Source organism: Ips typographus, linkage group LG10 (assembly GCF_016097725.1).
Source record: "Ips typographus isolate SLU linkage group LG10, UJ_Ityp_2.0, whole genome shotgun sequence".
Classification (NCBI taxonomy): Eukaryota; Metazoa; Arthropoda; class Insecta; order Coleoptera; family Curculionidae; genus Ips; species Ips typographus.
The window spans coordinates 7726902-7752757 of NC_138431.1; the positions used below are offsets into that span (position 1 = coordinate 7726902).

Genomic DNA, 25856 nt, shown 5'->3' on the forward strand with positions numbered 1-25856 from the left:
TTAATCGTTAATTAGTTGTGTTAGGTACTGAGAGGGGACATTGCCAAATTGCTCGTTATACAACCAGTCCGCGATAATCGCTAATTTTTTGTGTATGGCCAATTAATCGACGACCAGAATGGAAATCGACGTGTATTTCCGAAATTGGTTCGTGTATAGTCAAACCCCACTAAGGAATTTAAACGTTTTTTAATAAAGGTAACACCCATTTTTCTGTAATTAACAAAATATAGCACAGCTTGGCAACCAGAACTAATAACAAAAAAGGGCAAAACTGGTAAAAACAAAATTCCTAAAAACCTACATTCTTTAGTGTGGTTATTTTAAAATTGTCGAACTTAGAAGCATAATTTATTATACACAATTAGGTACAATTAAGTTTTTGTGCGAAACTGTTGTCACCAGGTTCAAATTAACTCACACACGTCGTCCTCGCAGGACATGGTGCCAAGTCCCCTAGGTGCGCCCTAGACGAAGGTGAAAAAAATCAGACGTTCTATTTTAAAAAAAAAATGTAATTTCGTTTAGTAAATAAATAGACCGGAGGTTTATTGAACTCGGTCGATTTCGAGAGGTTGTTACTCCACCTGCCACACGTATCGTCATAATACAACTTGAAGTTATCTCTATCTGGACAGGGACAGATGCCAATTATTCAAATTGCGCTGTACATATGATTTGTGGTTGTGTCCAGTTTTGGTAAATCTATATACAGGGTGTACGCCAGTCAATTTTGTATGTTTTAAACCAGACAGTCATTAGAGTCAGACAGAACAAACCTATTTTTAGGCGTCGTTTGGCCTTTGACCAGACGACCAGACCGTTTTCAGCGAATCCGGTTGTTCACTCTCTAAAATATGATTGAGCGCGGCTTTTTTTCAAGTGTACAAACAGTCAAATTAGTGAATTATATTCCATTAAAACAGTCGGATGTGGATCCAGGTCACTGTGCCAGAGAAGACAAGACTACAGGGCGGTCCAGAAAAGACCGATCAAGGCGAAATGTAAAATATGGCATGACTAACACTGAAAACGTCCGACTTTATAATGTATGTCGCTTGTGGAGTAACAAAAAACATTTTGGACACGCTTCAAAAAAAAATGGGTTCAGTAACAATCTAAAATTAAGGTGAAAGCCCAAAATAGCGGAAACGAGCCAAAAAGTTGATTCGTGTCATCTTCTAGTTTTAGTTGCCGCAATTTTTGACTTTCGGTTAAACCACCCTGTATATGGGAACGATCCTAACCTTGCGCAAAATCGTTGATGTGATCCAATCCGATTAAAAAAGAGCGGATGTGGACGATTTTGATTGTCGGTCATGGGACTGAAATGTGTGTCCATTTATAATCGAATATGGAAAACAGTATGGTTAACTATGGTAAAGAACCACAAAAAAAACACTTTTTTATAAAATGAAAATAATTAGGACACCGTGTATTGCAATGACAGACATACCAACACAGTAATACAGGTTCCAGCAACAAATCATTAAATTATTCATTCATTCCAATTGGTTCCATTCATTCTTTCTCGGTAATGCAATAAAAACGTTATATACTACCGCAGTACCCAAGACAACAAATTGTCAACAACTTGCTTTTCTTCACGGTTTATAATGGAATTATACCAGCCAAGGACGTTTTTACAACCCTCGTTCGTTAAAACATTCTAAAATATGTGGAACAGTTCAATTTGGAGCAACAAAATGAATCATATTTTAGTATCAGTGTCTGAAATTTCCGGATTGCGGTGTGGGAACGTTAACAAAGTGTGAAAAAATAACAAATAGTTTGATAAGAAGTGAATATTAAACGTTTTTCCAACAGATATTACAACAAAGACAATGAACTATATAAACTGAATTATATCAGTAAATACATACATAATTAATACATTGTGTGTTGTTGTAGCTGGAAAGGTGATTTTTCTTTTTTGTGGATTAATTATTTTGCAAATTGCATATTATAATGACAAACAAATTCCGTTAATACAACGCTCAAACCATGTTTGAGACAAAACAAAACTTGTTTAGTTACTAGATTTGTCCAGGATATTGAAGCATCCAAAAACCATAATTTTCAGAAAATTCTAGTTCACCAGGTTGCTGTACACTGTAAAATCCACATATGGCTCATTATAAGTATTTTCTATATTAAGGATTTTTTTGTGTTTTTTTAGTTTTTTAGGTAAGGTAAACCAGAATTTTTGTGATGTGAGTCATATTAATAACACTGGTCGACAAAAAAAATATTTTTTTTTGTAACAAAAAGCTGAATAGCATAGAATGGTAAAATGGACCAATATGAATTGAAAACAGCAAAAAAAAAACTTGTAGCACGTAAGGTTTTCTTGTTACGTTAAACAAACCACAAGCGTAGAACGGTATTATAATGCATATGTTATTTATCACAAAATATATTTTACAAGTAATTTAAATCTCTATAGCGACTGTATCTACTTAATAATAAGTTGAAATCTAATAACAATACAAATATTCAAAAAAGTTATTTGAAACACACCAAATAGTTCTATTTTTTTCTTTTGTGTGGGGCGACGTCTTCTCTCTTCAAAAACCAGCAATAGTCACCCATCATGGCTTCATCCCATCGTCCTTGGTACCTTGTTTCCATTGTCCTGATGTCCTGATGGAACCTTTCACCTTGCTCGTCGCTAACAGCGCCCAAATTCTCCGGAAAAAATGATAGACGGGAATGAAGAAAGTGTTGAATTTTTAAAGACATTCGACAACCAAGCAAATTGTAAGATTCCAAAAGTTCCTCAACTATTTGTTCATAATTTTGATCCTTATTGTTACCTAAAAATCCCTTCACCACTCTTACAAATGAGTTCCACGCTCTCAATTCTTCTAAGGTGAGATTTTCCGTGAAATGAACATCTCCCATCAATTTTCTAGTTTGCGGTCCAATAAAAATACCTTCTTTTAATTTGGCGTCACTTAACTGAGGAAACACTTGTCTCAGGTACTTAAATCCTTTACCATCTTTATTCATAGCCTTCACAAAGTTTTTTATCAGTCCGAGTTTTATATGAAGAGGAGGCAAAAGAACATTTTTTGGATCTACAAGAGGCTCATACTTAACATTTTGAGATCCAGGTTGAAATGCACTCCTCTCCGGCCGACCATCAGTGATTTTAGATTAATAGATACCAATACAAGGGAAAAACTCTTTTTCTACCTATCTTTTTTTTTATCTTTTCTACCGTTTGTTCATCTAGAATTACAAAGTCGTATATGCATATAAACTCCTTTTGGAAGAACGCTCTTTTGTATATAATACTAAAAATATTTAAAAAAAAACAGTAACTACATATGAATTTACGAATATTTCCTCTTGGTAAATAAGTAATATCCGTTGTGTTAATCCCAAAAAAGCAATTCTTTTTTACAGTTTCATTTTGGCAGTTACGACTTTGTAATTCTAGATGAACGCGTTGTACCGACTCTGCCGAACACGCCTACCGTCGTATTTTAAGCCGCACCTAAGTTAAGTTTGATTCAGGCTGTCATTTTTTCACCTGTATTGTCACAGTGTGAACCACCCTTAACTTAATCTTGGCTTAAAGTATGACTGTGCAAATGGGGGTTCGTCATATTTGCTCTGCTCCTTCATGCGGGGCTTCAACTCAAACACGGCTATTACTGGCCAACATCAAAAGGTTTAATGAAGCTATTGAAAAAAGTGGACGTTCTAGGACTTTATGGGATTTTTTTCTATTACTAGAAAGGCATAAGCATTGTGAAATTAATGGTCTGACTGGTGTTACAAAAATTGTGTCGGCCAGTGTAATCATTCCATTTAAGGGTCTGGAAACTTAACAAGTACCTATTATGGCTACATTAAGTTTCAAGGAATGCTTATTAATTTAAATAATACAAATAGAGTTATAATATTAACTAAAAATAAAAACTGACACAAACCTGCTGGTAGCAAGGGTGGCAACACTGCACTGTGTAGTTCAGCATACACATATTGGGATTCCCAGGCTGAAAACCGTGCAATTCCTCTGTTACAGGACTCTTCTAGTTCACCAGGTCTGCAGTATTTTGTAAGGGTTTTTCTCTATTTTTACAGCTAGTCACGTGACTCCTTTATTGTAGCCAACATGAGTTTTTTGTGAGCAACTGTTTTAATACAACCTTTTTAATATAAACGCATTCTATGCCTAACTATGTAAAATAATGCAAAATACAGTGTTATAATGATACAAAAATTGATAGAAAGCTGCTAGGAGCAGTGGTGGCAACACTGTGCTGTGTAGTTCAACCAGGATGAAAACCATGCAACTATTCTGATAATACCTGGACAACAATTATTTATAGTCACTTACCAAGCAAATTTTTGAAATTGGAGGTTTGAAGGGCGGAGAAATTCAACCATGATAGTTTTTTTTAACTGACCGCTGACAAGTGGCATTTTAACTGACGTGACAATGATGCCAACTTTCCCTCCTATAAGCTGCAGATAAACAGCTGCCTATTCTTTATTATTCAGTGAATTTCTAGCTGTACTGTACCGTAGAAATTTGTCAATTAGTTGGAATAATGTTCTGATGACTACAAACTACAAAGCTAAAACTGAAAGAATGGCGGCAACGTTGCTTACAGCAGACGTCGATTCCGCTTTTAGGAAAGTTGACGGCGTGGCTAATACGCCCACTCCGCCTCGTAAAGTAGTGCCACGGCGCGTTTTGCAATACAATTTTCGTTGAAAGTACTGATCGACAACACCTGAAAATGGTACCAAAATGCAACCCTTAGTGTGTACTGTATTGTGGTGGTGAAAACGCGGTGAAAACCCGTTGATTTCGAGAAAAATGAGGAAAATCGAGTAGCCACGCCGGTCGGCGCATGCTAGACGCGCCACGACTTCAGACGCCGGCAAAACTACTTTAAACCCGGCGAAACGTCACTTCAGCGCCGGCTTTAGCAGTGCATAGCCAGAAGAATAACGGGGCCGCTCCGTGAAGAAGACGTCGCACGTCTCCTGCCTGGAACATTTTCCACTCTAGTATCTTCAAGGAAGGATGTATACGAAGCTGACCGTGCCAGTTAAGAAAAGTGTCGTGCCGAATAGTTTTATCACTTTGTTGTCTTCTGACATTTCGTTCGTGCTTCATATTCCGTGCGTGAGAAAAAAACTGTTCAATTGAACCAACAAGAGAGAGAGAGAGAGACAGAACTTGTTCCTGTTGTTCGGACACATCGAAAGTGCTATATTTCCACTGCGTTTACTACCTCAGGATTTAAAAAGGTAACTTTATTCATCTTGTTTCGCTTGACATATGGCCCCCCTAAACTTTTTGCAATCACACTTAAAATTCCTTAAGAATTTAAAGGTTTGTTCATTCTAGTTTAGTTGCGTAACATGGCGTAAGTGCGAGCGAGACAAGATGATGACTGTCACTACCATTGCGGGCTTAATTTTTAATTTAAATTTTAAAACCGTTTTTAAATTAAATAACCTTTTGTTAGACCGGTCCGCTGAGAATTCGTTTCCAAGGTCGGTTTGCCGCCAAAATTCCACTTAGTCGGTGTATTTTAAATTGATATATTATTATCCCAAGAATTCCCGCCATTTTTATTTAAATAAGAAGGTTCCCTACATTAATTACGTAATTTAGTACTGAGTGTCCCAAGTTTTAACACACAGAAGCTAGACATGTGTAAAACTAGTTTCTGATTGGTCTAAAAAAATCTGACCAATCACCACCCACTATGTCTGAGTTGCTTTATTAAACTTTGCACGATTTTATCATAATCAACCAAATACGCTCATAGTATAGTTCCATCTTTCTTTATTTGTATTAAAAAGAGAGAAGTAGACCTACATTATTTAGTTGACATCCACCATTATAGAACTAACTGTCACTGTCATTGCCAAGGGTGCCTATGATTTCGGTGTGCCCTGACAATTAGCTTTTTTCAGGGAAAAATTTTGTAATCAAATAGTAATTGGTGATTAATAATCTCATTTAAACCATAACCGTTTCGATTATTAATCGCTTTCGTTAATACACTCCTTGATTAAATAACTATTAATTTAAATTACATTGGTGCCAATTTGTTAATAATTGTACGTATTGGGCAGTGTATGTTAAAATTGGGATGTCACTTTTTTGTGTATTTTCTCTAAATTGAAAGTTATTAAGGTACCTAAAGATGATTGTGATTTTTGGATCACTGTGTATAGTGTACACTGGTCAGTTTGCTAAATTGTTTATTTCAGTTGTTTAATAGAGTTTTGTACACCTTGTAGAGGATAAGATATTTTTCCTGCAAATACAGGGTGGAACAAAAATGGACTTACACTAAGATTGAATTATCCTTGGAATTATCCAAAATAACTGCCTAATAATAAACTTGACAATTTTCTGGTTTTCTTAATTTATTATCTTAATTCTTGCTTCTTAAATTCAAAATATTTGATAATATTCAATGTCACTAGGTTGCTTAAAATAATAATTAACATTAAATAAATTTAAGATTGAATTTTCTATTCACTTAATGAGATCCACTTATCTTATTATTATTATTTTTGTTTTTAATGGAGTTTGTCAGTGTTGTCTTATCTTTGTCATTTACTGATTTTAGACCCAAGTAACCTTCAATTCGTTTCCCTCCACTAACCACCCCCAGGTGGTTAATATGCATAATCCACTAAAATATAGACTTGAAGATGTCCTAAAAAAAAACCTGCTAATTGATGGATATAACACGCAAGTTAATTGGCTTCCAGAACCGTAAGGGGGGGCCACTGGACCATGGAGAATTATTCGTCTGCTCGCTTCGAAAATTGTTACAAAAATCTAATTAATCAGAGTTAAAGGGGTTGGAGGGGGGCTTCATTAATATTTAAACACACATCACAAGTGCGGTGCCCCTTCAACCGAAACAACCCCCCTTTTCGATGCATTTTGATGAGTTAACTTGCACTTGAATTCATGTGCAGTCATCTACACAAGTAACGGGGTGTTCAATTAAGAAAGTTATTACAAATTAAGAGTTTTTTTTATTCGAACACCCGCTATAATAGAGATTGACTGGGCAATTAGGACAGAAATAACGGTTTGTCCCTACGTTATACAGCACAACTTGGTAATAATAATTGTGGGCCCCATACAACTAGGAAGCGAGGCAAAATTATGTTTTCACGGTTAATCAGCCGCAGAAAGTGAGGAATTTCAAGAATTAAAGAGCTTTCTTGAAACTACAGTTAGATTGTTGAATATTGCTCCCAACACACCTTTTTCGGATAATAAAAACGTAGGAAAGTGGAATTTGCTTATTTAAATTAAACGGACAAACATCCCGTATATTAATTATTATTAGCTTAAGTTTTTGTCAACTAAAAATGTCTTTTTCAAAATTCCAATTACCCGAGGACACTTCAAATTAATTGTTTATTAATAAAAAAAAATATAATTAGGTGGGTTGTAAGTAGGTAATTAGGTAACTGATTAAATAACGATAAGTTGACGTTAACTGTTTGAATTTTAATTGCAAAGTTATGGATGTTTTTATGGAGGACCTCAAGGTTTCCATGATAAAAAGAGTGTCATTTGAAACTACCTACAACTGTTTTAAAACACGTTCCAGACGTGGGGCTAATAAAACTTGCCCTAAACTTGTTCTACTTCCCAGTCTTCCGTTTTACAATTCTAGAGGTAAATATGTATCAATACACTGTAATTAAGGGTTTAGGAGGTTGTAAACGTTTTCAGATTAGACCAAAGTTGGATAAAGTTTTAGATACCTACTATTCAATAAAACTGACCTTTAGACTAATAGCTTTCAAGATAAGCAAGTTTTACAATTCTTAAGAGTCCTTCGTTATTTTGTACACTAATTCCCAATATGCCAGTAATGTTAATAGTAAAAAAAGTAAAATCGCTTAATTGCACTATTTTTGGTAAAGTTTTATACGTCAATGGATAGCCAATGAAATGAGCTTTCTAAAAATTTCCCAACTTGGGTTGATATGTTAAACGGTTTGGCCGCTAGAGGGCGTCAAAATTGACTCATTTTGTCATGACTTTTTTTGGTGCATTTTTCCGTTCAATCGTCAATAACTAGCTTATTTGCTACACTTTGTATAAGCTTTTATATGTCAATGGATAGCTAATGAAATGAGCTTTTTATTGACGTATAAAGTTGATTGATTAGTTGTACAGTTTCGCCGCTAGGGACAGTCAAACATTTTGAAAGTAAAATTACGAAATTCATAATTTTTCCTTGTTTTCCAACGAATTTCATTGAAGTTACCAAACTTTATTTATGTTTATATTTCAATGTATAATGTAGACCTTTTCAATTTTATTAATAGTACTAATTTAATGCCCACTAATTCCTACAGTTTGTACACTATAATGCCCCAGTGATTTACCCCTTGGAACTACATTCAATGAGCACTGTTTCAAACCCCTTAAAAGAAGATTTCAAGACGTACAACTGAATATATTGAGAGATTGAGACCCTGTATTATAAACCTTTTCAAAGATTTCCTAAAATGACAATAAAGCAATAACAGATAAACATCTTTAAGGTCCTATTTCATCTTTCAGACGTCTTCCAAGAAGAAATTTTAATTTAACAAAGTTTTGATAATGTCGGCGTAACAGTACCTTTCACTTGACCCATTTTCCTGAAATCTTATTTTCTACTAAAAATTAAACAAAAAAACATTTTTTTTGATGATGATAATTTATTACCGATAACTCCGATTAGGTACACAAACGTTACATTCTAATGTTATCTGTAGTATTGTTCTGGAAAATTTTCGAGATTGTCGGCGCTGAAAAGTAGGTCACTGTATATGAATTGTGGGTACCTGAGGTACCCTAAATTGCAACCCTCCTCCCAACACCTACAATATTCCTAAAAGTGGTAGGGGGTGGTTTATAATGGTCGTTCTAAGGGTTGTTTACATCAGTATGGTCAGTCGATGTTTTGGCAGTGGTTTGTGTTTTGTTCCATATTTATCAAGTGAACTTGTTTAGGTAAATATCTCCCAGTGTTTCAGTTATCTGGTAGTACTTTTAATAAGAATTGCCCCCCAAAAATATGTTTCTATTTTAGTTTCGGTGCCGTGTCCATCCGAATGTCGCCTAATCTTTTTATAAAAATAACTCTCCCCCAAAAATAGCCGTCTAATTCATTCTGTAGCGGAAAAAAACATTCTAATGTTGGTATCATTTTTTGGTTTTGTTTTTAAACGCGTTTAATAAGCCTACTAAAAATACCGGAGTGGTGTTAAGTTTCTTCTGCTGGTGTATTTTTACTTACACTCGGAAGAGAGGCGACTGTGTACGCAATTACTCATTTTCTGGCTTTAATTCACTTAAAAGGGACAGCTGCACAAGTCATTAAATATCCATCAGTTGAATTTTTGGGAAAAATCTGTTTTTGACCCCCCTATGCGGGTATCACAGTGATTCATAGGGGAGGGTTTGAGAAAACCCGCCAAATTATTTGTTTCCCATCAATTCTTCAGTTCTAGTCCAGGTGCTTAACACAAAAACTCTAGAAACTCAAAAATGTGTTTACTTAGTAAAAGAGGATAAAAACGTTTCTATTTTTTGTTGTTTTTTGAAAATCTTTACTTTTTTGCTGAATTTTACTGTTCTAATCGTATTATGCTAAGTTTTTATTTTCTTCTGTTTTTTTTTCTTGAAAATTACATATTTTGTGATGATTATGTCAAAAAAGTCAATTTTTGGTTTAAATTCCAATTTTTAGTTCAGGGAGTTCAAAGGGGGGGAGAAAAAATTATTCAAAAATGCCATTTTTCAAAAAATTAGGGGTCTTTTTTTACTATTTTTTGAATTCAATATCTCGGTAACGTGAAGAGCTAGAGAGGCCAGCTTTGGCTCATTTTGTAGTATTTTTGATCCTCTTTCTAATGCCGTCTTAGTGAAATCTATGAGAGTTCAAATAAAAAAGTTACAATTTTTCAAAAATTAGAAAAATGCCATTTTTGCAAAAAGTGCAATTTTGGCAATTTTTTATTTTGCTCCAGGAGGGTTCCAATGCACAGCAAAGGGCATATTAATACCAAAGGACCTTAAATTAGGTGAAATAAGTACAAAAAGAGCACTTTAAAATTTTCCATTTTTCAAAAAAATTTAAGGAATGGGGGGGTATTAAGGTTCTTTTTTTACTACTTTTTGAAATTCAATATCTCGGTAACATGAAGAGCTGAAGAGGCCAGATTTGGCTTATTTTGTAGTATTTTTGATTCTCTTTCTAATGCCGTCTCAATGAAAACTATGAGAGTTTATAGACAATCATATTTAGTTAATAAAATAAGTTTGTCTAAGGGTGTTAGTTTTTAATCCAACTTTACTGTCCTTGTTAAGTTTAAGGTGAATTAAATATTAAAACCCTTTCCTGTAAACGAATTTTGTTTTTTTCGTACAAACAATCGAGAAAGTTTCCTAATTGCAAACTTTCCTTTTGCAGCAGCTGCCGAATCGCATCAGTAAAGCGACGAGGGAGCTTCCCAACCAGGGCCAAATTGTGATATTAGATTATAGAAGCAAACTCTTTTAGAATAGAAAATAATTTATAGAAATATAAGAAAATGGCAGGAAGTCTGTTTGATTTCATTGAGCAGCTGAGTACAGCGCCTCTAATCAACTACCTCAACGATGATGACAGATTGGACGATTTTGATTTGTCCAGCGAACCCTGGACGAAATACAAACTAGATGATGTCGCAGACTTTTCCAGTGTGAACGATCTGTTTGCTGATTTGGATGGGTTCTTTGGCGAGAAAAACGTATTGAATCATGATTGTATGTGGGCGGGACATTGTGGCGGTAAAGAACATGCAGATGAACCACGTCTGTCCGGATTCATCCCTAAACCGCCAATAATCAACAAAGATCCTCCAATGCTTCCTGCATTGGCAGTAACTACCCAAGAAAGCCTTCTTAAACCCTCGATTAAGGCCATGGGAGCCACCGTCATCCAACCAAACACCACGGTAGTCCACAGTTTGCAAACCCCACCAGATTCCGACGATGAAGAGAACAAAATCAATTCTGCTGCTCTTTTGAGAATGCTGAGCGATGATAGTAACGAGTGCGACAGCGATTTTGCCGATTACTTGATAGGCGAAGAGATGGAGGTGAAAAAAGAGACGATGGAAGTAAAGCAGGAGGTTCTGGACATTAACGAAGAAAATGTGGACATCAAGGAAGAGCTCGAAGACACCGAATCAGAGACAGAGAGCAGAGGAATGAGCTGCGAAGAGTATAGAATACGAACCCAATGGGCAGCTGAGAATGATCACAGCTACTACAAGGACAAGAATGCGGCCATGATCAACAACAACTATGGACTGGACACTCCTTCTGATTCAGGTTAGTACCAAAAATTGTCTAAAACGTTTTCATGTGTCTCAAAAATGTTGTTCAGTGTCAGGTTACCCTGAAATCTTGACATTTCATAACTAATTTCCTAAGTCATTAGTAACACAAATCATCCACATGTGTTTCTAATGCATCTAATTTTTTTTGTAATGGAAACCATAAAGTTGATCCCCCAGATTGTCACCGAGACGTAATGTGTACTGAAATTCCGTGTCACACGAAATCTTTATCTTCAATTTAAACAAACTTGAAATTCGAGGTTATCCTTCCTAATTTTAGAGTCCTAATCTTATCAATAAAAGCAGTTTACTTAGTGTTTCAGAGCTCGTACTCCAGGGTTATATAATAATGAAAAAGTATGCCAGATAAGGCTTTTCTCCTTCTTATCATTTTCGTCAGCTAGGGGTCAACGTTTCCGGCTAGTAACCGCTGAGCGACTAATATAACCAGCCCTTTTACTTCACCACACCTTTCACATTCTAATCGCCACTGACCGGTGGATAATCAGGAAAAACGCTATATAGGTCAGACCGGTATTATTTTCGAAATTAGGTGGGTGTTTCGGCTAATTTTACACACACTATTTTTCACTCGGTTTTGTGTTTCCTTCAGGAATTGTTGCGAAAACAGGTTGAAGAAAAAAAAATCAAACGGCCTAATTAACATTGGTAATGAAGGCGCTATCGTCCGCATATTTTACAGCGAATAGTTGTGCGTTGGTGCAGTTTTTTAGGTTCATTAAATGCAACTATTTCCGTACATAACCTTCGGGCCTGTAGTATTTCAAATAGTTTTCCTCGTAACCGACTTTATGGCTTGACCTACTAGATGATAGGTTTATCATAAAAACTAACATTTTATCAACAATTCCTGCAATTCAAATAATAAATATTTCCCGAGAACCAGACTGCATAATCGTTGAATTATGCAAAAGTTATTCGATTTTCAAACAAATCTCAGTTTCCAAGGTTGCTTATCTGACTGGAATGATAATGTAACCCGTTCACTATCCTAGACGATGTATTTTTCGTGGAAAATTCACTTTTTCCTTTCAAGTGTGTGGTTTTCCCCGGAAAAAAAAACTAAAGGTCAAGGTTAGGACAATAATAAAACGTCCGCAACCCTTTGCCAAATTATTTCGGTCGCGGGAATTTGTCCAAATTGCAATAGAAATGGCTACGGAAATGTTGCAGCCTTTGTGGTTATTTTCGGATCACTTTCTGATGCTTCAAAAGAAAAATGTTACACATTTTTATTACGTCGTTATTGAATGTTACGTTCATTTCAAGTTCAAGTTCACCCTGTGTTGTCCTTGTTGCTCTAGGGAGAGCATGGTGACATTATGTTTCTGTTCCTCATCCTGAGCTGCAAGAGAAGCTTCTTGTTTTGAAAGTGGATGTGATATCATCAACATAGAGTCTTATCCAATTATGTTTTTTTTTTTTGACAAGTCAATATTTTGACAGAAAATTCAAAATGGCGGTCTGGAAAGCCATTTTGTCTGTAATTTCTTGAAACTACGTAAAATTTCCTTTAAAATGAGGTGCAAGTCAATATTTTGACAGAAAATTCAAAATGGCGGTCTGGAAAGCCATTTTGTCTGTCATTTCTTGAAACTACGTGAAATTTCCTTTAAAATGAGGTGCAAGTCAATATTTTGACAGGAAATTCAAAATGGCGGCCTGAAACGCCATTTTGTCTGTCATTTCTTGAAACTACGTGAAATTTCCTGTGATTTTATGGTAAAGGAAATTTGACGCCTTCTAGCGGCCAAACGGTGTTATCAATCAACTTATGAGGGGACATATTTAGAAAGCTTGAAATCTGCTCTATCTTTTGTTTTCTATGACATTTTGACGTAACTTGTCAAATAAGGGAGTAATTTAGGGTCAAAGCAACGTGTGTCAATATGTGATTTTATGGTGAAGGAAATTTGACGCCTTCTAGCGGCCACACGATGTTATCAATTAACTTGAAAAGTCAATATTTTGACAGAAAATTCAAAATGGCGGCTTGGGACGTAAGTAAACTAATCGAGTACTTATTTAAGGGTTTACCGTAATTGGGTTCTTACACAATGTCGTGATAGCTAAAAGCACCGAAGCGGAACCAAGTCTATTTACAAACATCAAAGAACCAATGGAACAGTGAATTTCTTTGGTGGCCTAGATCGCGACCGATTAAATTGAATCCCACCGATCCGGTACCAAAAAACCGATTTTTTTTCAGTTAATCAGTTAATATCGGATTTTAATGATCCTTATAAGCGGTTCCTAATCCTTTTTCGAACCGACCTCGGGTTCCTTTGCCTTCGCGAATTTCGTAATTTGCGACCCTGAACAATTGCTGATTAGGGTTCCTAGAGTGTCAATTTTCGGTACCGTCAAGGCTTAAACCATCAGTAAACAGGTTCAGACACGTCCGTAAACCATCGACTTCCGACCCTTTCTCGAAAACTTCTCGGAATTTGCCCAGTAGGGCTGGGCTGTAACTGTCCAGTGCGGCTAATCGACAACAACGGAGACACCCATCTCTACGGTAAAGATGCGGTACCACGAACTCGGCGGTGTTTTTATTGCATCTCACCGGGTATGCAAATAAAACTTTTTGCCTGCTCGAACTACCCAAACAGTTCTGGGAATCTGGCGGAACCCTCAATGGGAGGCCCCTTCAATGCTGGAAATTTTCTTGTTTACCCACCTAAAATCGATATTCTGGGTTGTTTAAGTATTGTGTCAACGATAAAATGTCGTGTTTTGGATTCTGGCTTATCGATATTTTTTGCTCTTGTTTGTATTTGTTCAAGATTGTAAGACCCGGCCAGATTCATTATTTTTCTTGGAATTATCTTATATAAATAACTTGTACAGGGTAGATAAGACCAAAGTTTACAACACCCTGTATATGTAATGTGTATTCAAAATTTAATTTACAAAAATAAGTGCAATTTACTATTGATCTTACTTTTTGCATTGATTATTAGATTAAGTGGGGTGTTATTAATCAACTGGACTGATTGATTTGAACCCACTAAGTTGTAATAGGTCTTAAGACTCCCACTTTACTCCCACAAGCTTCCCGTCGGGAAGTTGAAGAACTTTCACTTCGATTTCCTGGCCGTTCATATTAAAGTGTGCCATATTGGGCGCACCCATTTCGTTACCATTATTAGGGACAATCGTTTTTGATTGACTTGGTGAATTTCGCAACCAGTCTGGTTGGTATTTGTTATAAGTTACTGACACTTCTTCGAAACAGTCGGGTTCTGCATACTCGATTTAGTAGGTACGTGTTACATACATCCTGGGTGGTACCACAAAGTGTCTTTTACTAGCACGTACGAGACGGTGGCGCTTTCGCTAGTGCAAGAACCTGGAATGGTTATTTTAAAAGAAAATTGCACAGATTTACTTTCCTACTAATTGAGACCAAATTTAGTTAATTCGTGTCAATTGTTTGCATTTCACAAACTACACATCAACAAGTAGGAATTTGCTATCTAAACAGTTTTGGTTATTTCCGGCCGGTTTTTTTGCAATCAATGGCAGTTAATTTTCGATTAACCTATCAAAACAGGTATTTATATTGTTTTTGATTGTAAAATGAATTACTCAACACACTACACTTCCTGCTTTTGTTTACGAACTGGTTGCTAGACATTTTTAGGAGTTTTTAGAATTATAACTCAATATTGACATTGGACTCGAACAAATTCCTCCTAAACCGATTAACCACTTGAAACCAAATATTGACTCAAATTTTTCGGGGCCTAAATGTGTCTTGCTTATGTAATGTTTTCTAAACACAAATACTGAAGCAAACACAACAACATTCGAGTAAAAGCGTTATCGAAATATTTTCCATAACCCAAACTAAACATAATTTTACCTGGCAATTTACCGTACAGGGTGTTGGATTACCAGAATTGTTGCGTCTGGGCAACAAAAAGTCGTGTTACTTTGGGTTCTTTGACCACCTAATTAAAATCAAATCTGAATTTCACCGCCATCAAACAGGTTTACCAATTGTAGAAATGTCAAGACGATTTCGAGAGCGAGAAGCAATTCAGTCTAGTTTTTTTTTTCTCGTCATACCAGCAGGTTTAACAAACAATACAGATTTGGTCGCCCACCTTGTTTTTTAAGAGAAATTTGTGTTCTGGTTTGAACTTTGATAAAACCCTTTCTTGCTCTAGTTTATACAAATCAGTTGTTGCTGGGTACCAGAAACTAACACTGGTTGTCCAAAAAAACACAATAGATCAAGTATTGCCACTAATTTCTTGTAATGCCCAGTAATTCCTGATAATTAACCTAACCTAACCTAGCCTAACAATACCCACTAACTTCCTGAATTATCACAAATGTTATACCCTGTATAGTTTTTTTTATTTTTGTATTCTACGTCAAATTCTAGACATGTTTCGTGTATTAATGTCATATCTGTATCTGTTTCTGAGATATCTAGCATTTTATGTAAAATTCTACATTTTTGGTCTCCAAAACATTTTTAATTTATACATAGCAGAAAAGGTTTTTTCTTGTTTTTTGTGTTTTGTCATGTCAACGACGTCAAAATATATAATACAGTGTGGTCAAAAAATCAGTTCTAAAAAAGTACAGAAAGTCTAGTTTTTCAAAAACATTCTTATAATTCTGTCTGATCAGAGAACCAGACAAAAAAAATCAATAAAAAAAATATCAAAAAAAAAAATCCAAAAAAAAAAGAAAAAAAAAATCAAAAAAAAAACTAAAAATAAAAAAATTAAAATCAATACAAATTTTTTTTTTTAAATTATAATTATTATTTTTATATTTTTTTATTATTTTTATTATTATTATTTATTATTTTATATTAATTATTTATTTAAATCAATCTTTATATTTTTTCTAAACCAAAAAAGTTTGTATTACTCCTTTTAATTTAAAAAATCACTTTTTAAATTGATACATTGAACCACCCTGTCAAAATAACAATAAAACACTGTCAAAATAACCGAATTAATGAAAGTTCCAGCGGTAGTTGTCAAATTTAGTCAAAACTGTCTTTATTTTCACACGCAACACTTTGTATAGACTTTTATATGTCAATGGATAGGTTGTTTCGTTTGACCGTCAGAGGGCTCCAAAGCTAACTAAATGTTTTCCTTGACTGAGGATTTTTTTTAAATCGGGCAGATATTTGGCACAAACCTAGCACAATGATTGCCAAACCTAGAGTAGTAACAAAATTGTAGAAATACAATCATTAAGGTCGATTTTCGTTTGCACTAACTGGCCAACCTAACGCGCACAACCCATTAGGATAGTGGCGGTGTTTCAGGCAAATTTGACCCTTACGAAAATTTTTATTTGCAAAAACAGTTTTTCAAAAAAATTACGTCGTGGTAGATCTAGTAAGTCACGTGACCGTGTTTTCCAAATTTTCTATAGTCAAACCAGTCAAAAAATGTTTCTGGTGCATCCTGACACTAAACCGTAAATAACCCACGTCTAATTTTTTTGGGGTATCTTTTTGTTTAATTCCTAAAAACTCGCTTAATTGCACTATTTTTGGTAAAGTTTTATACGTCAATGGATAGCCAATGAAATGAGCTTTCTAAATATATCCCTATTTGGGTTGACAGGTTAGACGATTTTGGCTGTTAGAGGGCGTCAAATTTGACCAATTTTTTTATCATTTTCTTGGTGCATTCTTTTGTTTAAACCTCAAAAACTCGCTTAATTGCACTATTTTTGGTAATGTTTTATACGTCAAGGGATAGCCAATGAAATAAGCTTTCTAAAAATACTCCAACTGGGGTTAATAGGTCGGACGGTTTGGCCACTAGAGGGCGTCAAAGTTGACTGAAACTAAAAAAGCAAAATTTGTGTTTATAAATAACTGTCTAAAAATCTGGCTTAGGAAATACCAATTTTTGTCAGCTTAGCTGATACGACGGTAGCATATACAGAGTGGTTTCCATGCATTTTCAATTTCCAACAAACTTATGCAATATTTGAAAAAAATTTGGTTAAACCAAAAAATTGATGTATGATGCCTAAACTTCCTATTTTGGCAACACTGTTGTCAGCTTGTCAAACACATCATCAAGTGCTACCAAGAAAAAATACATCAATTTTATTAATCTAGTAAATTGCTACTTCGTATTAAGTAGCGGTAAAAACACTCAAATTCGCAAAAACTTAGGGTGCTCATCGACGATTAAGTAATTTTATTTGATAAGATTAGCAAAATGTAGGGCACCAGTGTGAGTTTTGCAAAAATGTTGGTATTTGTGCCAAGTGTCGATAAGCCTCTTCAAAGAGGAGTCAAGTGTTTGTCACTTTTTTTTTTGAGGTATATTATTAGATGTTAAAGAGTAGAAAATCCTCCAATGTCATCAATAGATTTTGAATTTGAAATCACTTTAAATATTGCCTAGTTCGCAGATTAGGTGCACTTTGGTTTCTCTCGTTTATCTGTCGTGTCAATAAACAGCAGACTATCCGGATTATTTAAGGTGTTTTCGATAGATTTCACGTATTTACCTGATAATAACGCCGAATCTTTCAGGGGGGATTTAGATTACACTCGAATGTCGGTCAGATCTACGTTAAACAAACCAGAATTTTTTGGAATTAAAGTCTTGTTGGTCTAGCGTAAGCTTAGAGGGTTTAATTAAGGTTTTATTACCGGTTTTATTACACTCAACTAGCGGGCAGTAAAACTTCATATTATTATAGACTTAAAGGTGTTTATGGTCAAGGAAAACTCGTTTATATGACAAGTGGCCTTAATTAGTGTCTGTATAGGATTATCATTGGAAATAGTTCTTTTTCTACGAAATTGAGGACAAATTGTTCAAAAGCCTTGTGCTAGACTTAACGACCGAAATAAACAAAATTACAGTTTCACCATCATACAATTATCTGAGTTATGTTTACTTCCTGTGAATTTCATGAATGGACTTGTGTGAGTGTTGCACACTTTTGTCAACGTTGTTGCTATGCCATTAATCCAATAATGAGATACAATGTTAATAACAATCAAAACCATAACGAGTAATTAAATTTTAAGCTCCTAATCGGTCGTACTGATCGTGTGTGTGGTGTCAGCGGGAATATCTGCTCGATTATTGTTGCTATTTTAAAAATAACCTAAAAATAGTCGATGGACTTTCGAACCCAATTTATCTCGTTGCACTTTCGGTGGTACCCGAAAACAAAGTCAAACCAATGATGGCGATATTTTGATTCAAAATCAAATACTGACACGACTTTTAAACACCGGTGTCAGAGTTAAAACAACCTTAACCTAAGTATTTAAGTTTAAAAGATAGAAGCACTCATTTACATTGTTGTTTGTTTACTGTAATGTAAATCAATCACATTGCCGTCTAGATTTACCCCGGAGAATTTCCATTTGATAATAACAAAATTAGTAAAACGTCTTTAAAACTGTTCGTTTTTCCTGGTTTTTGACGTTATTTACGCTCACTGTCTTGTACCTAACTTCTGAGTTCCACTAGTTTGGCTCACCCTGTACGCCAGAGGCCACGAATGTGATTTTTGAGTGCACCACAAGAAAGAAGAGGAAAAACTGGATTTTTTGGGTCGTTCAACGTCAGCGTAGGCCAAAAATTAGCTGAGATATTGACAGTCAAAGTTTTGAATGGCTTTTGTTCTTTCTGGTCACTATAAAATGAGTTTTGTGGAATATCCCATAAACTAGTAAAAATACGGAAAAAATTGAAAGAATAAAACTTGCGTTAAAAAAATCAAGGAAAATGAATCCGGACTCTGAACGGCAAATTTCCCACTGGAACTGTATACAGAGTGACCCAAATCTACCACCTTCCCGTTTTTTGGCTCACCCTGTACGCCAGAGGCCACAAAAGTGGTTTTTGAGCACACCACAAGAAAGAGGAGAAAAAACTGGATTTTTTGAGTGGTTTAACGTCAGCGTAGGCCAAAAACTAGCTGAGATATTGACAGTCAAAGTTTTGTTCTTTCTGGTCACGTAAAAATACGAACATCAGACAGTGTGTGTTAAGAGGTTAATTGTGACAAGGTTTACCCCAAAAACGTTTCTAATTACTAGTTAATGGGTTTACATGAAAAAGAGTAGAGCTGAACGATTTAAGAAAGAACCTTTCTGGTGTAAATGTGATCTGACTGGATTTACATGTAAAAACGAAACTTTTAGAAGGGTGGGGAAAACCGAAAGATCCAATCAATTGGTTATTCAGCGGTCGTCCGACCAGGGGTCCCCCCTCATCATATTATTCCACGTTTTTGGGGCCGCTAACGAGGTCCGAAAGTTTGGTATTAGTTTTTTTCCGGCCCTTCTTCGGGGGGCTCGTCACGTCTCACGGTCCCCATTAAAAATTGAAATTGCTACCTTATTAATGCTTAATTGGGGTGCTCTGCCCCAAAGTTTGTTTAGTCGGCTTATTACTCGTAATTAGGGCGGAGGGGGGGCACACACGCAACAAAAATTAATTAAAATTCGGTTCTTTTGTGTGTGGGGGGGGGCTTGTTCGTAGTGACCGGTGAAAAACGCTGTTCATTGCACTTTCATGGCCAAGGTAATGGCGTCGTTGGACCGCGTCCTGAAAATGCTCCTCAAGGTCAGCAGTCCAGTTCTTTAAACCGTAACAATTAGGATTCGTCCAATTAAGGAAACCTGGGGGAGCGTGACCAATGGTCAGTCTTAACAGATTGACGTCAGTCAAATGCCTACTAGATTTTTACGACGGGAATTTACTAACTACCGCAAAAAAAATACTTCCAGGAAATTGATTTCTCTGAATTACCGCATTTTGATACTGGCGCCATATCATAAGTACTTTGGCGCTATCAAATTGTAACGAAACTTGAGCTTATCAAAAGTGTAAAAAACCACCTCCAATTCGTGTTTGTACATCACTTAAAACTTAATTAGATTACGCAACAAAATAAGCGATTATCAATTTTATGACGATTTTTACTATAATTCCTCCTTATCGAAAAGTTGTAACATTAGTATCGATAGTGGCGAACTAAATAATGCGTGCACGTTGACGTAACTGACGCGCAATCGATATCTTTAACATAAAATACTGAATGAATAAATTCCCGCCAAACCGTCGCCATCGTAAAGGTCGTCCTACATGACCATTACATTATCATCGGTGTGGAGCCTTTAATTGAACGAAACGGCAACGCTGCCACCTCTACGAAACTCAGCTTATCAGCACGTGGGTAAACGTAATGGCACAAATCTGACTTGGTTTCCACGAAACCAATCGTAATGCAAATATTATGCATTGACTCATTTTCGTAAACAGCATCCTCCATACAAACACACCGTTTAAAATACCCAGAATACGTTGATTGTTGGTTTTTTTTTTTTGGAAAATTCGCAGACGATAGCGCATTAATTGCACAGATTATTCCTCTTCCAACGTTGTTAGCTTCTCAAAAAGTGGCAATCATTTCTCAGTCTCAAATTGAGCTGACGGTTGTCCCAACTGTCCAAATTCCCTCGGTGGTACAATGAAGCTATAAATTGCAATTTGACATCACTAATTTGACTGCGGTGACAGTACTAGACATTGTCAGGACTGTCAAAAGTTTCTCAGCGTTAGCATTTTTGCAAAACCATTCTATAAGTCGTCTTTATGGCTTTGACATAGTCAGGTGACCGTTTAAGACATTATTATAGCTCTAATTGTGTTCTAAAAATATGTGACAAAATTATCCATAAAATGGTGATCGTATTTCTCGACCTCACACCGCTCCACATCCTGGTGAGAAGAGCTGCTTGGGGAGCACATCTCAGATTGCAAGGGACTCACTGCCTACTGGCACAACACATCTCCCAACCGACGAAATCATCAGGAAGTTTAGTTTCAAGAAACAATTTCGAACGGAACTGAGCACCAAGAGAGATTGGAGCAGAGAATTCATTCAAACATTGGGAAATAATACCATAATATGGTATACGGACGGATCTAAAAGTCCAAGGGAGGTCCACCAAATACTGCGAACCCATGGGCCAGTTCCCTAGCATTTCACGCCATAGAAAGGTGTATTCAGTTTAATCTCGACAGGAAATACCGGAACAAGGAAATTGCGATCCTTTCCGATAGCCAAGTAGCTATCAAAGCGTTGAGCTCATCTAACATCAACTCGATTATGGTTCTGGAGTGCCTAGGAAAGCTTAATGATCTAGGAAGGAACAACTCGTCTGGGTTCCGGGGCACGTTGGAGTAGAGAGTAACGAACAACAGATACTCTGGCATGAAAAGGAGCATCAGTGCCACTAATCGGGCCAGAACGGAAAAAGCATATATGTCCAGGAAGTACTTAATGAAGGTGAAGAAGAACTGAGAGCAACGCACTGGCAAAGACTGAGGCAGGCTAAAGATCTCCTCGGCAATTTTAACCGAGCAAGATCGAAGACACTGATTAACCTCAGCAAAATTAGTCTCAAGGCATTATCGACTCAGAGAACACCTGACGAAGCTAGGTCTAGAAGAAGACAGTACCTGCAGGTTTTGCGGAGAAGAACCAGAAACAACCCACGCGCGCCAATATTCATTGGCAGGAAATGTGGCCTCAAATAGTTGAGTCAAGCAAGACTACTGCTTTTTACCCTCCCCAGGACCAAGGATAGGTCTGGAAGAGAAAGTCGCTACAAGTCCAGGAATTTTCCCTTTCGGGAAGTTCCCAGAGTTGCATCGGCATCCTCTGTCCTGGGAGAAGGATACCACCGCTGACGTAGGGGCTCTTCTTGTCCTCCATTTATTTCTTTCTTCGTCAGTTCGTCCATCTCTGAAGAAATACCTCATCGAACAAACCCATTCAAGATCCTAAAATTCCTAAAGGAACTAAATCTTGTCCTCTATGAACAAGGAAACCTTGAGATAGCAGAAGAAGCTGGGATACCATAGATCTAATCAGGGTGCAGTACATCTGTCACCATCCACACCTACCATTACCATCACCATCCTATAAAATCTACGTTTTCTACTAAATCCAGTTGTTTTTCATTAACATTTATCACACCCAATCCATCATCAATACTAATTTTTGTTTTTTGTTTTGTTACAGGTATGCGAACATTTTAAGCTACTATTTTAGAGCGGTAAGTGATTAGAAACTAGTTTGACCACCCTGTAAATTTTTTGCGCCGTGTCAATAAATCTGAGTGACATTTCGGTTCGGTCAATGAAAACATTTGCATACGGATTACATTAGTTGTGTAAATATCGTCGGGGGAATAATTCACTTTTTACGTCGTAAAACGTCGGTTTGCGAAGGTCAAGTTCGCCATTTTTTGGTATTCTGGTTTGACCTTGTGTGGAAAAAGTCAATCGGGCTTGACCCTATCAGTATGAAGTGCGTCATCGCCAATAAACTGACTCAACGAATGTTATTCATCAGAGCTTGACGTCACGACTTCCTGGAATGTTAGAGATGGGTACCACCCTGTAACCGTGGAAAGTTAATAAGTAGTCTGGTCCGAGCCGGCTTTTTCCGGGATGGTACCATGAATAATGCATGTTTTAACGATTGTCTGGAGGAAGTCAATTGGTACTACTTGATGACTATAAGATGGGGGAGTCTTAATAGGAAATACTGCATCGTTATCAACGTATACGTACAACTTAGTCTAATTAGTCGGTTAAGGTAATGAATAAAAATTAATTCTCTTAACTGGTGTTATCATGGAATTTGTGAAAATTTCTAATTTAAATTAGGGGGCTTGCCGTGACACGATTCCAGGGGAAAGTCACTTTTTGTCACGAATCTTTGATCCACTTAATGGTGTTTACACTTTGTAGTCTTAATTTACCACTGGAACGAGGTGAACATTCTGGAAATAAACCTATTTTTCGTCCGACATCCAGGAACGATAATTTGTAAGGCTTGTCGGTAGAAGTGCGAATTGTCACGTTCTTCATGTAAACAGTCATTAGAGTTGTTGTGATGTGCAATTTTCGATTCTGGAGTGAAAAATACTCCAGGGACGTCTTGTACTGAAATGATTTCCCAACAGTTTGTTTAAAGTTGGCAGTTTAAATTGGCTTCAAACGTTTTTCGTGTTAATATTATCACCAGCGATTAACGAAAATTTATAGACGTGTTATTTACCTATTATACTGATAACTAATGCACTAAGTGCGTTTACTTGAAGGGTAGTTTACTGATGTCCAAATCCTGGATGTGTTGGTTAGTGGACGTCAATCAACTAGTCTTATCTTGGTGTTGGTTTCTTTTGATAAGTCTCTGTTCTGGGTTTCCTGTTTGGATTTCCTTCCGCCCTTGTATTTATGCTAAATTTTCGAGAAAACCTACCTCAAAAAGTGCGGGCGGATGCCAAAAAAACGAGGTCATTGTCGGGTATTTTTAGAAATTGAATTTTGTCCAGGAATCCGACAAATCGTCCGATAAAAATTGTAGTTGAGATAATTTGGGTATCCCAAGGCTGTTAGGGACAAGAATTAACTATTTAGGCTCGGGTACCCAGATTATTCGCAATAATATGTTATTAAAATGAAAAATAGGGTTCAAGGTCGGTTTACCGTCAAAACTATACGATTACCGCAAATTAGGTGGTTGAACCCAAAAATTCCCCGCCCATGTTTATTTGGCCTCCGGTCGAGTCAAAACACTCTAGTTAAAGAGACTTCTTGAAGTCCCCCACGCATAGCCAGTGGCGCAGCATTGGGTCAGTCGAAAATTTCGTTCGTGAGCAAGAACCGTTAGTTGTCAGTGTGTAAAAACTAATTGATTGATCATTATCTGGACCTATCGACCTGTACGAGAAAAAAAAATGATCCGAATCGATACAGGGTGGGTGTGGCCGCGATCTAATTAACATTCCACGGTCGACTGTATAGTTAAGTTTTTTCGTCTACGTCGGCTATTTGAATTATTGCAAAATGTCGGTCGAGAACCGCTAATTAAAGATTAAAACCTTACTGGACAGTGTCGTAAACTTAAATGGTTATACGTAATGTTAAACGCACACCCCAGAAACCGCGAGAAAGTTGGTTAGATTTGTCTCATCTGATATATTTTACGTGATTGACAATTGTTATATTAAATCATTTTACGTACGATCATAGTGTAAATACTCAATTGTGCATTGTTTTCATTTACGTAATAATCGTCTTTACGCACGGTTGTAAACAAAACCAACTGACCTAACCCTGGAGGAAACTGTTGTTTTTCTTTCCTCTTCATCATCATTCAAAGTTTGAACTGACAGAAACCAAGTTTGAAAGGACAGTCAGGGACATAATTGCCTGTAAAACCCACTTGGAGTTAGAAAATGACTGTTTTAAGCACATTTTTGGAATCCTCATTAAATTTCCTATCTAATAAGTTGAAAAAACACTACAAAATTTGGTACAGTCAGGAAGAAAAGCGGTGTCAAAGTTTGAACTGTTAGAAACACAGTTTGAAAGGACAGTCAGGGACAGAATTGCCTGTAAAACCCACTTGGAGTTAGAAAATGACTGTTTTAAGCACATTTTTGGAATCCTCATTAAATTTCCTATCCAATGAGCTGAAAAAACACTACAAAATTTGGTACAGTCAGGAAGAAAAGCGGTGTCAAAGTTTGAACTGTCAGAAACGCAGTTTGAAAGGACACTCAAGGACAAAATCGCCTGTAAAACCCACTTGGAGTAAGAAAATGACTGTTTTAAGCACATTTTTGGAATCCTCATTAAATTTCCTATCCAATAAGCTGAAAAAACACTACAAAACTTGGTACAGTCAGGAAGAAAAGCGGTGTCAAAGTTTGAACTGTCAGAAACACAGTTTGAAAGGACAGTCAGGGACAGAATCGCCTATAAAACCCACTTGGAGTAAGAAAATGACTGTTTTAAGCACATTTTTAGAATCCTCATCAATCCGTTTTGCTCTATCTCATTCTGGTTAAGAGTTATGACAGTTGAAAACCTGACAGTGTCATTTTTCAAACGTCAATATCTCGAAAACTGTTCACCCAATCAAAATTTTAAACTTGTTAATAATTTTCCTACTCGAATTTTTCTCGGGATCAGTGACTATAGTTGTGGGATTAACCGTGGGCAGCGTCTCCGAGAAAATGTCACCTGTTGGCGTGGATGGGTGTAAACATAGTTAAAAAGTTCAATGAATAGGAACGGACTCAATTATAATTAGTCGACTTTCATTCAAGTTTAGAAGAGAAAGAGCCGTCTACACTTAATTGCTTCATAATCGTCTTACGGTGGTTTGTTCCATCAACATTGACCAGTTATCACCTTTAAAGGAATTTTAGTCACTGAAATTAGTTTCTTACTAATGCTACTCGGAACTATTCAAATTCCTTATTAAATTCACGTTAAATTAAAATCAAATTCCTCCACCTCTACTCAAATGAGCGTACAAATCGATTCTGCACGACCTAATTACGTCACAAATCGTCAATTAAAAGCGTGACATTCCCGGGTCCAGAC

The 25856-nt window shown here is 36.4% G+C and overlaps 1 protein-coding gene and 1 long non-coding RNA gene across 2 annotated transcripts in view; one reads left to right on the forward strand and one right to left on the reverse strand.

Moving 5' to 3' along the window:
- Positions 1–313: 313 nt before the first annotated feature.
- Positions 314–4319, reverse strand: LOC145734874 (uncharacterized). Its single transcript, XR_014179535.1, has 2 exons — positions 3942–4319; positions 314–467 (listed from the first exon to the last, which is right to left on the reverse strand). It is a non-coding gene; the product is annotated as an uncharacterized LOC145734874 (long non-coding RNA).
- A 487-nt stretch (positions 4320–4806) lies between these two features.
- Positions 4807–25856, forward strand: part of LOC145734866 (uncharacterized) — a 37028-nt gene continuing 15978 nt past the window's right edge. Inside the window, 2 exon segments of the mRNA XM_081988486.1 lie at positions 4807–5274; positions 10482–11386. Coding sequence (XP_081844612.1) covers positions 10603–11386 — 784 coding nt within the window. The 5' untranslated portion in view covers positions 4807–5274; positions 10482–10602.